Source organism: Pipistrellus hanaki, assembly GCF_964339955.1.
Source record: "Pipistrellus hanaki genome assembly, chromosome: 14".
Taxonomy (NCBI): domain Eukaryota; kingdom Metazoa; phylum Chordata; class Mammalia; order Chiroptera; family Vespertilionidae; genus Pipistrellus; species Pipistrellus hanaki.
Window position 1 is genome coordinate 50,352,422 of NC_140516.1, and position 13,906 is coordinate 50,366,327.

The 13,906-nt window shown below is 50.2% G+C and overlaps 1 protein-coding gene across 2 annotated transcripts in view; it reads right to left on the reverse strand.

Annotated features, from left to right (window-relative positions):
- INPP5A (inositol polyphosphate-5-phosphatase A) overlaps positions 1 to 13,906 on the reverse strand; it is a 118,707-nt gene that overhangs the window by 71,291 nt on the left and 33,510 nt on the right. For both annotated transcript variants that reach the window (XM_084904567.1, XM_084904568.1), the window contains exon 2: positions 10,710 to 10,751. In XM_084904567.1, the coding sequence (XP_084760693.1) occupies positions 10,710 to 10,751 (42 nt within the window). The remainder of the gene's footprint in view (positions 1 to 10,709; positions 10,752 to 13,906) is intronic.

Sequence of the window (13,906 nt, forward strand, 5' to 3'; positions counted from 1 at the left end):
CTAGACAATGCAAACTGATGGACAGTGACTGACAGAAAGCAAGCTACTGGCTGCCCAGCGTCAGGCTGGAAGGAGGCAGTGACAGGGTACCAGAACCAGTGAGGGCAATGGACTCGCTCATTCTCTGGATCACAATGGCCTCCCAGATGTAGACGTTCCACAAAACCCATCAAATTTCACATTTTAAATATGTGAAGTCTACTTACTGTACATCAGTTTATACCTCCATAGCATTGTAAAAAGTTAATTTCTACCAAAATACTGTTTCATTCCAATATACAAACTACAAATATAAGACAACTGGGGAGGTCTAAATGCTGACTGGATATTTAATGATATGATGTGAGTGTTAACCTTAGATGTCATAATGATACTGTGAGGATTTTTTTAAAAATATATATATATTTTTATTGATTTCACAGAGGAAAGAAGAAGGAGAAAGAGAAACATCAATGATGAGAAATAGTCACTGATTGGCTGCCACCAGCATGCCCCCCACTGGGGATTGAACCTGCAACCCTGACAGGTAATCGAACCATGATCTCCTGGTTCATAGGTCAGCACTCAACTACTGAGCCACACTGATGGGGCTATGAGGTTGTTTGAAAGATATTTTGGAGAGACATAGTGGAGTACTCAGCAGTAAATGACACAGACCAGTTGCTGCTTTAAGTGGTTATGGGGCGGGCGGCGTGGGTGGAGGCACAATTGAAATAAATTGGCTGTGAGTTGGACACTGTTGAATGGAGTTCACTGTACTGTCCTCTCTCTGGATGTTTGAAATTCACCATAATAAAAAGTTTGCTGACCACTCTCACTGAACTCAGTGAGAGCAAAACCAGAAACCCGAAGGATCCCTCACTGCCCGCCACCCAGGGCAGCACCCTCTGGCCCATTGGAAGCCGATTTGGCCTGGGATGCTGCTCGACACTGCCCTCTGAGCACGTCTGTGATGGGAAATGTAACTTCCTATTCATCTTTGATCTCCTCTGGCTCTGTAATGGAAGGCAAGCAGGAAAGAGATATTAAGGTCTCTTCTTACGCCCCTCTCCGGAAACAGCTGGAAAATTACTCTGCCAGCCAACTCTCGGGAGGGCAGGTGGTAAGACCTCCAGCGCTTGGGCATCTGTAACCACATCACTGAAAGTGCAGCCTGAGACACAAACTTAGAGACTTCATCTCAAAGACATTTAACCACTGCATAGGATGAGAAGTTCAAAATCCCTCATCGAAGACGATCATTTTCATTACATGCGGTGGGAAATTTTTGCTAACAGTAAAAATATTTTCTCTGCAAGTGAGTGATGCTGTGGGGTACTCCATGGGGCAAATGTAAGCCTCTGTGATGGCACCATAACTCTCGCTGACTTGGGAAGTAAGGCAGATGGCAGCAGGGGTTGGGCTCCCGGGACCGTCAGCCTGGACCATGCCCTCCATCGGGCACTCACCAGCAGGACCCAGTAAAAGGGGGACTTGTGTTGCAGTAGCCAGTTTGAAAAAGAAAGCCAAGGCTGGTTTTTGAACATTCCAGGAATCATGGCCCTCGGGACAGACGTGTCCTCAATGGTAAGCGAGATAGCACCTGCTCAACCTGCTTTGCAGGCATGGCATGCCAGTAAGCGTCTGACAGCAGCTCACTGGGGCAAAACCCGTTTCACTGTGCAAACACCCCCACGACGCCCATGTCCAGCTCCCGATGTGACACCACTGTACACAGAGTTAGGGCACACACTGCTAGAGTCCCTGCCAAGACACAACATAAACAACCAGATCCCAACAGTAACTCGTAGGAAGCCATTAGGAGGTGCTGAGTGTCAGGCACTTGTTACCTTTGGTTTTAACATGATTTGCTCAGTTGTAGGCTAATAGAATTAGATGTTTAACACTGCTCTATTGAACACCTGGCTCCCAGTTCCTGACATCTGCCAGCTCCTTCCAGCTAGACCAGGTCACTCTGCAGGGCAGGGCAGTCCAGAAAGCATGCCACTTGGATCATGCTCTGTCATTTCCTAAAGAGACCTCTGAGCGTCCACTTCCTAGGAGCCTATGCTCATGGATGGTCACTGCACACAGACTGGACATAGTGGGGGGCCCTGCCTGGTAGTATGAGTCCACGCCAGCCTGCATGCTTGGAGATGGGCTGTGGGACAGCTGGGACAGAGCTGCTGGCCTTTCCCAGGCTGGGGTGGGGCTCTGGAACCTGGATGATCCTGGACAAAACCCCTGCAGGGCTGATGCCACCGACATCTTGAGGACAGTGCAGGACAGGGATCTTGTCTGGGCTGGGAAATGCATCTCAGTAAAGCAAGAATTCAACACAGGCCTCTGCCCATCCCAGCTGCAGCTCACATCCTGCCTGACAGTGAGGCTGGCCTGCCTTCACCTGGGACAGCACGCGAGTCACTGCCCAAAGCTGCACAATTGCTTGACCAAAATTCTTCACAAAAAGAAGCTGCTTCTAACTTTAGGGGGAGAAATAGGCAACTGATAAAAATGCGTGGGTTCTTTCATAGGAAGGCTTGAAAAGAGTGAATTACAAATTTTGGCAGGAAAGAGCAGAGAGAATTAAAAACAACAACACAGCAACCAGCCAAACAGAAAGCGGCTCCCCGTTCCTGACGCTGTGCAGGTGGCGGGCAGGGGAGCGCTGGGTTCCCAGGCAGCGCACGGCAGCCGTCACGGCCCCTCGCTGGCCAGGAGTCAGCGTTAAAAATAGAAACGGCCAGGCCTTGTTAGGCTCTCTCCAAAGAGGAGTATCTGAGTGACCTAAAAAGGAATTACATCCTCCAAACAGCCCAGTGGGATCCTGATACCCAAGATAAGGAGTAGAAAAAGGACAAAGAATTTCTTGAGAGGAAAGGATGGCTGCCATCTCCAAGCTGCGCTCTCAAACACCCTGTCCTGAGAGCATCTGCTCACACTGGGCCTGGGGTGGTGCCAGGCTGCCCACTCCTCTCTCCTGTGTGAGTGCAGATGTGTGGGTGCAGCTCCATGTGGCCCTGATCGGACGCCCTCCTGGAGTCCACGCCCACACGCGGCCACCGATGGGGGCAGCGGCAGCCAGCAGGGAGGGCAGCAGGCATGCCTCCTTGATACGTGCACACGGAAGCCACATATTTGTGTGACCTCCCCCTCAAGCCTCATGGCCGCCCATCAGTGAGGGTGTCTCCCTGCCCACGTGTCAGGATGTGCAGACCACAGTCCACTCTGAAGCAAAACTAGTGTTTTCTTGGTGGACACTAGGCAGGCTGGAGGGCTGACTACAAGGGCTGAGCAGCAGGCCCCTAGGCAGTACAGCCACCATTTACATTGATCTGGACAGCTGGACAAGAGGCTGCATTTTCAGAGGCAGAAATGTGACAGGGACACTTCACCAAACCTGTAGCTCTGGGACATCAAAACTCTATGTCCATGTTCGGCAAACTGTGGCTCTCGAGCCACATGCGGTTCTTTCGCCCCTTGAGTGTAGCCCTTCTACAAAGTACCATGGCCTGGGCAAGTCTATTTTGAAAAAGTGGCGTTAGAAGAAGTTTAAGCCGAAACCGGTTTGGCTCAATGGATAGAGCATCAGCTTGGGGACTGAAAGGTCTGGGTTCGATTCCGGTCAAGGGCATGTACCTTGGTTGCGGGCACATCCCCAGTAGGGGGTGTGCAAGAGGCAGCTGATCGATGACTCTCATCGATGTTTCTAATTCTTTCTCTCCCTTCCTATCTGTACAAAATCAATAAAATATATTAAAAAAAAAAGTTTAAGTTTAAGAAATTTAGCTCTCAAAAGAAATTTCAATCATACTATTGATATTTGGCTCTGTTGACTAATGAGTTTGCCAACCACTGCTCTACATGAACTGATGAATCTTAGCCAGAAAGCACTTTCCCTCTAAGGCAGCAAGCAGGAGCACATGGGCCTCCTCCACGCCTCAGGCGCTCACCTGGCTTTGTACTGACCGCAGTGGCGACCACAGCCTCAAGGTCACGGTGCAAGGTGCCACAGAGCCACCTCTGGGAACCTCCTCCCTGAAGCCAGCCTGCCGAGCAGACTTCCATTCAGCCCTATGGCTGCTGGACCATATCAAGTTCACAGGGGACTGTGACCACTCAGGGGCCAGATAAACCTGTCCTCTCTGCTCCATCGCAGGGGCATCCCACAGCCCCTGCCCCTTAGCTGCCCTCCCAGCCACCAATGACTATCTCTTCCTTATCAATACCCCTCCCACCAGCCCTAATCTTCCAAAGGGCCTGCCCTGGCCCCCAGGATAGCCTGGCTGCACCCTCCCAGATGCTGCCAGACACTTTGTATCCTTGTCGCCCCCTCTGAGAATCCCAAGTGAGCCCCAAAGAGCTCCCAGAGGAGCTGTCACTCCTCTTCTCTCAGGTCCGGGGGTCTTTCACCTTGCCTGCTGGCCCAACTGAGATCCTCCTCTTTGCTCAGGGGTCCAGATCTGCCCTCTCCCTCCCCTGCAGCAGGTGGTTTGCTCTCTGTCACTGAAAGGGCCACCTCCCCATCTCGGCTGCCTTCTTCCTCCACCTGCCTGGAGCGGCAGGCACACCTTGCCCCTGCCAGCACTGCTGACCTGACTCCATTACCCTCTCCTCCATCGATGGACACACAGTCCAGTATCTTCAGCACCTGTGAGACACCCCCAGTGAGACCTGTCCCCGGATCCATGTCCCCTGCTTAGCCACTGGTATGGCCTTTGGAATCACGGGCTCCATCTTGACTGCAACTACTTAGTTGTGGGGCCTGGGTGCCTTTCATACCCTCTTCAAACCTCACTGTTCTCATCTGTAAAATGGGGTGCTGAGCATGGCCACACCACTGGTGCTCCGATGGGGGGAGGAGGACAGGTGCAGCTGGCAGTAGTCCCCTGAACAGCAGCAGGAACCACAATGGGAGGGACAGGAGGGGAAACAGGAGCCCACAAATCACCTAGAATCACAAGCATTTCTATGCGTATGAACTCAAAATAGCTTAATCTCATGTGATTTGCACATATTTCCACCCGCATCTTTGACATATCTTTTCATTCTTTAACAGTGTCGTACAGAGAGCAGAAGTTCCTAATTATAAGTTCTAACTTATCATCAATATTTTGCTTCTGTAAATTGTGCTTTTGGTGTCACGGTGAGGAACTCCTTGCTTAATGTAAAGTCACAGAGATGTCTGTCTGAAGTTTTCACCTAGAACTTGTATAATTTTAAGTTCAACATTCTTTAAGAATTTAATGTTTGTGAACGGTGCCAGGAACAGGAAAAACCTTTTTGTAGATGGATTCCAATTGTCCCAGCACGGGTGGTTGAAAGCCTGTCCTTTCTCTAATGAATCTCCTCCCTCCTCCATCATTTACTGATGTATGTGTAGGTTCATTTCTGCTCCATGATCCACATCTCTGTCCTTCTGCCAAAAGTTCACTGTCTTGAATACAATTGATTATAGTAAGTCTTGAAATCAGAAAGTGTGACTCCTTCAAGTTTACTGGCTTTTTCCCAAAACTGTCTTGTTTATTCCCATTCCTTTGCTGCCCCATCCATGTTAGAAGTATCCTGTAGTCGACTCCCTGAAGCCCTGCAGAGATTCCGGCTGGAAGTGCAGCAGATCATAGGCCAATCAGTGGAGCTAACATGCTAACATGAGTCTTCCAACCAGGCAAGTGGCATCTCTGTCCATTTCTTCATATCTTCTCCGATTTCCTTCATCGGTGTTTCATAGTTTTCAGTGTACATATATTAATGTATTTCATTAGGTTTATATCCAAACATGTCAGTGCTATTCTAGATGTTATTTCTTAAGTTTCAACTGTTCCTAGCTAATATAAAAGATTTTCAAATTGCCCTCGTATGTTGTAGACTGACTAAATTCCCTGATATTTGTCAGAGCAGAGTCTGTGTGGGCTCTTCAGGCCTCTGTAAAGGGCAGTCCAGCCTTCTGCCAAAGGAGAGAGCTCTCTTCCTTTCCAATCGGCCTGTCTTCTCCTTCCCCTCCCGCCTGCGGACTGGCGAGGACCTCCAGCGCCCTGTGGAGAGGGAGGGAGCCCTGCACCCTGGCTCTGTTCCCACGCCATCTTCCACCTCTGGGAGCACATCAGCGTCAGTGGCAGCAGCATGGTTTTTGCAGATGCTCCTTGCGGGCTGAGGAGTCCCCCTTGAGTCTTCAATGCTGGGAGTTTTTATCAGAAATGGTTTTGAATCCTGTCAAAAGCTTTCCCTGCATCTATTGGGATGGTGTGTTTTCTTCTTCAATTGCTGGCATGTGAATTCCATTGACTGATTCGTGAAAGGGAAGCCAGACTGACATTCCTTGGTGATGCTGTCATAACTTTTAATACACTGTTGTTTATCTGCTTGCGTATCACGTAGTGGTATTTATTGATATGTGACAGACATAATTTTATAAATCTGATCTGTTAGTTTGATGAATTTTTGCCTTTGTTTGGTGGAGGATCGTTTTTCTGATGTGGCATCTCTGTCTGCCTCTGCCATCAGGTAGTGGCCATGCCACAGTGTGGCTTAGGGAGCATCACTATGCTTCGATCTTCTTTATGAGTTTCTGTGTAATTGCTCTTTCTCCCTTAAATGCTCAACAGAATTTGCCAGGAAAACCATCTGGTCCTAAAAGTTTTCTGTAGGAAAGTTGGGCAACATTTCAACAGAATCGATAGGGCATCTATTTCTTCTTGGCTAAGCTTTGGTACTTTGTTTCTCCAAAAATCTGTTCCTTTCACAAATTTATTGACATATGTTATTCACGGTATTTCCCTTACTACCTTTTTAAAAAATATTTTAATTGATTTTTTAGAGAGGAAGGGGTAGGGATAGAGAGCCAGAAACATCGATGAGAGAGAAACATTGATCAGCCGCCTCCTGCACACCTCCCACTAGGGATGTCCCTGCAACCAAGGTACATGCCCTTGACCGGAATCGAACTTGGGACCTTCCAGCCCGCAGACTGACGCTCTATCCACTGAGTCAAACTGGTTAGGGCTCCCTTATTATCTTTTTAATGCTGCAGAACCATTAGTGGTGATGCCCATGTCAAATTTCTGAAATTAGCCAATTTTGTAATCTACCTTAAGAAATCAGATGGGAGAGCAAATTCAACCCAAAGCAATAGAAAAAAAAGAAAACAACAAGGAGCAGAAATCAGTGAAAACAACCAGAACAAGGACACAGTGAAACCAGCAGCAGTTCTCCGAGGTCACACAGCCCTCAGCCACACCCCTGGTGGGCCCTCCGGCTCAGGGTTCCGTCTTCCTGCTTCCTCGCCTGCCTGGAAATTGTGGGCAGGATGTAAACAGTAAAACTGTGGTTTTACCTGGCTAGATACTCGCCTGGAAATCCTCCCCTGGCTGTAAGCTGCTGAGCCTGCCCCCTCTCTCAGGTGCTGCCCTGTCCTGCCTGGTGTCCGATGTTTGAAAACCACTGTTTCAGATGTTTTCTGGTTTAAATTTCTTTAAGGCAGTAGTAGGTTACCTGTTCCTCCACATTGGTGGAAGCAGGTTTGCTCATCAGAGTATTTTTTAAATTTCCAGAAAAAAATGTGACTTTTAAAAGGGCAAAAAATGTCAGGGTCCTGTTCAGCTCACCTATTGAGGTGTCTCTACCTTGACTTACCTCTGGGCTGTTTTACAATTCTGTGAATTCTAGAAACTGATGATAACATATATGCCCCTGAACCACAGGAATGAAGAATGCCAATAATTATTAGGTAGTTTTTGTTTGTTTGTTTTTAATTGATTTAAGAGAGAGGAAGGGAGAGGGAGAGATAGAAACATCAATGATAAGAGAGAATCATTAACTCGCTGCCTCCTGCATGCCCCCCACTAGGGATCAATCCTGCAACCTAGGAATATGCCCCTGACTGGGAATCGAACTGTGACTTCCTGGTTCATGGATTGACGATCAACCTTTGAGCCACACTGGCCTGGCAATTATGAGCCAGTTTTGCATCATTCAGCAAATTCATTTTAGCACCAGTAACGGGAGAACCTAGTTGAACCAATTAGAAGATATTATGGTCTTCCCATTAATAAATATTTATTATCTCAATAAAAAAAATCTTCAATACTTGCTCATTTTATATTTGTATGCCAGCCAAAGTTATATCAATTTTTAAATTTATCTATAGCATTACTATAAACTTGAACAACCCAAGGTACATCAATAGAAAAACAACTTTAATTTAACTTAAATGATGACCTATTTATATAAAATACTCTAAAGACATAAAAACAGTGTATATTAATTTACATAGAAAGATTTCCTAGTTTACTTCTCAAAAAGAGTAGGCTTTAAAAATACATTTATCTATGACCAGCGAAGGAAGGTTGCCAAACTCCAGTCACACAGACAGTTAGACAGGAGGGTGTGGACATCAAACCAGAGGCGGGATGGGGGTGGGGGAGATTATTTATACTCTCCTGCCTTGTGCAATTTCCTGAGTGTTATTCAACAAGGAACTGCTAACCACGGAGAATGTGTCAGACCCACTCCTAGGTGCTCAGGATACAGCTCTGAGCAAGACAGGTGCCTGCCCCGAGCGTTCACACGCAAGTTCATCATGTCAGAAGCGGGGAAAGGTTAAACCTAGTGACCTGGCCCACAGTTGGAAGAACTGAGGTTAGAGCTGCAGGTCTCCAAGCAGCCTCCTCGAGAACCTTCCTGACACCCTGTGAACCTGCACCCCAGCCCTCAGGTGGTTCATTTCCTTCCTAGGCTGCCCCTGGCCACTGTGGGGAGTTCCCAAATGTCTCTCACAGTGTCATGGATGCCCCATTCACTGCCAACCAACCCCCAGCACCTGGCACCTCCCAAGTTATGGTCTCTTCCTCTTCTTACAAGGACATGGGCCCTCACCCTCATGACCTCATCTCATCCTAATAACCTTCCAAAGGCCCATCACATACCATCTCATTGGGGAGTCAGGCTTCAACAGAAGAATGTGGAGAACACACACATCCAATCTGTGGCAGAGTGGAGCTTGCACCTCTACTGGGAGAGATAAATAAATAAATGGCCAGCGGATCCAGGATGTAAGTTCTGATCATGATGGCTCCATGGGGCATAGTACCAGTGTGAGGAGGCCAAGACTCCCCAGGACTCTGAGGACTGTCCCCCAGGACTCCTCTCCGAGGATGGCCCCCCACACCCAACAGGCTTCTAGCATGTTTCCTCACAATTGTCATTGCCAGGACCCCTCCCTGCCCGGAGCCAGGCCAGCTGCCCGCTCACCCTTCCTGGATGTGCCCTAACAGTCTCAGACTCTGCTGCACACAAACTCTGCAAGGTCCATATTTGAAAATCAGACAGACAGACAAAGGAACAAAAGCTATAGCTCAACACGACAGATGTTTTCACCAAAACTAACAGACCCAGGGAGCCGAGAGCTGGACTGGAAGGTTCCAGTCACACCAGGGACGCCCCCAGTGGCTGGAGACAGAGGTGAAGCACGGAGCCTGTGCAATCCCGAGGCAAGCATTAACCACAGCGGGGCCTGCTCTCGCCAGCACACCTCCCCATGAGCTGTCACAGGTAGCAGCCTGCCCGCTTGGCTTTGGCCAGGAGTCCCTGACATCATGTGTACGCCTGGGCAGAGCAGAGTATGGGGAAGAGGGGCCCAGGATCCCTAGGTAATGGAAAACCAGCTCACCCCGCCCCCCCTTACTCCCAGAAACCCTACCTCTGTGGCCTCTCACCTGCCTCATCCCCAAGGATATTCCTTCCTGATGCCCCTGCACCAGGGCCTAGGCTGTTCCCCAGGGATCTGCCTTCTGTTCCCCCAACAACAAACATGATGCCTGGCAGACAATACACACTGGATGAGTGAGAAAGGAACTCCACCTCCACACAGCCCAGGAGGGCAAGGGATGACAAGGCCTGCACCGTCATCTCCAAAACAGGAGCAGGACCCACACGGCCCTGCCATTGGGCCCGGTGTTCACTGCAGGAGCCAGAGAGCCCTGGACCATCCTCACCCAGCTGTGCTCAGGCCGCCCTAATCCAGAGTCTGCCCTCTGGCTGCGGCCACACTTACCTCCTGCTCCCAGCCAAGCTGGACGCTCTTCCCACCCAGGAGGTCTCAGCTCGTGGTGCCTCCTCAGAGTGGCCTCTCATATACCCTCCCTGGGGCCCAGGATGCACACCTATGCAAAGACCTCACCAAGGACCCAGGTGACTGCCTTGATCGTCCTTACCGTTGCGGAAATACCGGAGCCGTCCTTGGTTGTGCCAATCATCTGTGTCCCCAGAAGTGGAGCCCCCTGTCCGCCATGTCCCAGCTCCACCCCAGCCCCCAGAGCGGAGCTCCCCCAGAAAGGGCCTCAGTCAACATCTGCTCAACAGACAGTGCTGGAATCTGGCCCGTCCTAGAGGACCTCCCCTGAGAGTCACCCACACTCTGCCCAGACCCCCCGGTGGTCCCTATGTGTGGTCTCATCATGCTGAAACCCCAGGGCCCCCAAGAGGCACCCTAATGTCCCCACACCCTTTCAGCAGCCTTCCCTCCCATGAAGAGACCCCACCCAGTCCCCTGAATCCTGGCCAGAGGGAGGGCATCGGAAAGGGGCCTCCGAGGAGAAATGAGGCGCCTGTCTGTGGGCGCCAGGACAGCCAAGCCTGCACGTTGCGTGGGCAATTGTGACTTCCACAAAAACACAATACTTATCATCGTGTGAGCAGCTTATCTGGGGGAGTGGCCGGCACAGCGCCCTCACCTGGTAGAACTCCCGGAGCCAGTTCTTCTGCAGGTTATCCGGCTGCAAACAGAAGAAAAAGGGAAAGTCAGTCGGACCGCTCACAGCCCCAAACTGCCCTGCAGAGAAGCCTCTGTGATGAAGACCTACTTGCCGGCCTCACGGTGGGGGCTGGGGTCTCTGCACGGGGCGGGGGTGCCCATGCCGCACAGGAGATCCACTCCGCACACAGGACACCACACTCCACCCAGGAGACTCCTTCCGCAGGCAGGGACCAATCTACAAGTTTCCCCAGAGCCAAACCGCCTGGCAAAGGGTAGGCACCATCCCAGGGGGTCAGGGAGGGGCTGCCCACAGCAGGTGGGCTTGTAGAAGCTGGGAGGACCTGAAGCACCAAGTGCCAGCTTCCAGATCCTGGATACTCTGGGTCCAACAGGCATGGAATGGGGGAGTGTACGAGACTGAGCTGCAGCCCCTTCCGGGGAGGTCCTCACTGGGCTCACTCGAGCCTGCCCAGTGGGTCTATGTCTCCTCACCAATGGCTTAAGCCCCTGGCCCTGAGTTCTGCTGAGGGTCCTGGGCAATGGCCAAGGTGGTCGGGAGTCCTGCAGCCCTGAGTGCAATACGAGGCTACTCGGCAGAGCCAGGCTTCCAACGAGGCTGGGAGGCTGGGCAGGGGTGCATCCAGGTCTGCAGGGGAACAGTCTAGGGTCCCGCTACACAGCAATGTGACATGCGCATCACTACGGAACTGCCATTTAAGAACGGTCCATGCCCAGAGAAGTGAGAGCCTATGTCCACACAGAAACACAGACGTCACATTCGCAGCATTAGTCACAATGAGCCTGGTCTGAACACAGCGGACTTTACTCCGCCATGGAAGGGAAGGACGCACTGACACTGGCCATGAGACGGACAAGCCTCAGAGGCACGATGTGGGTGAAAGGAGCCGGCCACAAAGGGGCGAACCCTGGGAGGCTCCGTTGTATGGAATGTGCGGGAAGACAAATCCACAGGGACAGAGGTTAGGTCTCTGCCAGGGCTGGGTGGGGCAACGGAAAGGCGTGCTAGGGCACAGGATTGGTGGGGACGATGAGATGGTATAGACTTGATTGTGGTGGTGACACTGAAACCACTGGCCTGTGCATTCCCTCTTTCACCAACCCCACCATCTAGGCCAGAACCAGGACACCAGAACCACAGGGATGGCGCTGAGCTGTGGCTCAGCCGAGTGGACTTATTCTCTGTACATTACTGTGCTGCGCTCTTATTTTATTAAGATATGAAAAGTGAAATAAGGGCTGATCCCAGCTGAGACACAGAGAATGTGGGCCCGCAGCCCAGCATCCCTGCTCACACCGGACTCCACACACACACCGAAGGGACGAGACCTGGCCGTGAAGACACACGGTCTGCAGGGCCAGTGCCGCTACAGATGTCAATAATTCTTTACACTCCGCATATGAAACTATTCCTGCCTGCCACATAAACTCTCATTTCATTTCCCTAACACTTCCCTGACGATGCAAGAACATAATTTCTTGAAAATCACAATTGAATTTACAGCCTGATATACTAATATTTGCCTCAAGTCTTCTCCCACTAAAAGTAAGGAGTTCAGCAACAAACCACATGTCCTCAGTGAGAAATCAAGGCACGTGGCCTCCGGTCCCTGCTCCGGACCAGCCCACCGACAGCTGGGAGGGAGCACGCGGACCGTCTCCCACGCACTGAGACAAAGGGGAAGACCACAGCAGAGACACCGAGAAGCCCTGAAAAGCTTTGTCAGTTATGATTCCAAACTTCTAGAAAACAGACCCTTAAACAATAGAGCACAGCCTGTGTACAAGCACACACATGCGTGTACACACACACATAGAGACACACACACACATTTAGGCATGCTCTCTAGCCAAGACAAAACCCCCAAAATGATCTTTTTATATGCACATATCCCAGTTTCTGTAAAATTAGACCTTCCCATCACAGCACCCTCTCATTGCGGGCCCTGCCCAGCTGGGCAGTGGGGCTGTGATTCCGCACTGTCACAGTGGCCACATTTCAAGTCCATGGGCTCTGTGTTGGCATGACAACGTGGCGGCTCTACCCAGGAGCAGCCCTGGGCAAGGCCTCGAAGCCACGTGGGTGCCAGCCTCCTCAGAGCTACAGCCCATGTTTGGTTAATGCAGAGTTATTTTTAAAGCCATTAAAGTAAGAATAAGAGATAAACACACAAACTAGATCTTAGAGAAACGCTTTCATTCTAGCACAAAGTGGAGGCTGCGCTGGGCTTTGCCCTAAAGATGTTTTAAAATTTTCTTCACGGAGAAGGAAAATTATGTAGAACAAAATTCTGAATTTACATAAAGAAGGAAGAACATCAGAGAAATAAATAAAAGTAAAAAATTCTTCAATAAAAGTCACAGCCAGTTATGATAAAATTTTGCTGAACCAGGAATTGATAGGAACTTCCTGTGGGAGGCAGGACTCTAACCTCCTCCAAGTCCCCCCCCCCCCCATGGTGTCTCCCTATGTGGCCCTCTTTCCCCAGTATGGGTGGGACCCTGAAGTCGATATCACTCCCAAGGTTAGGTAACATTGCATGGCAAAATGAAGGGACTTTGCAGGTGTAATTAATTTCCAAAGTTAGTTCATCTCAAGTGAATCTAAAGGGCATACCCTGGGCAGGGCTGACCTTATCAGCACCGGGTGAGCCGTTTAAGAGAGGCTCTGAAGGGCAGGTGCTGGAAGCAGAGCACGTGCTCCTCTGGCCCTGAAGGAGCAAGCTGCCCGAACTGTACAGCCCCCAGGAAAGGACCTCTGCCCACAGCTCCGTGGGAGCTCGGAGGGAAGTCCTTCCCCAGCCGGTCTCCAGATGAGAACGCCGCCCGAGGGACCCCCCCAAGCAGAGGACTCAACTAGGCTGTGCCCAACGTCTACCTACAGGAACACAGACAGAGAAGGGTGCCTGGTGTGGACCACTAAGTTTGTGGTAATTTGTTACCCAGCAGAGAAAACTAATACATGTGTCCTTAATACTTATAAATACGTGTGGGTGTGTATAATAAAGTAAAAATAAGTTTGTTTTACACATTCTTGCCCCATTCAGATTTATTTTGTTATAAAAGTATATGGTAAGGGTCTAATTTAACATTTTTTCCTAATAGTTAGCCCACTGTCTAAAATCGATTATTAAACTGGGAGGTCCCAGTTCCTAA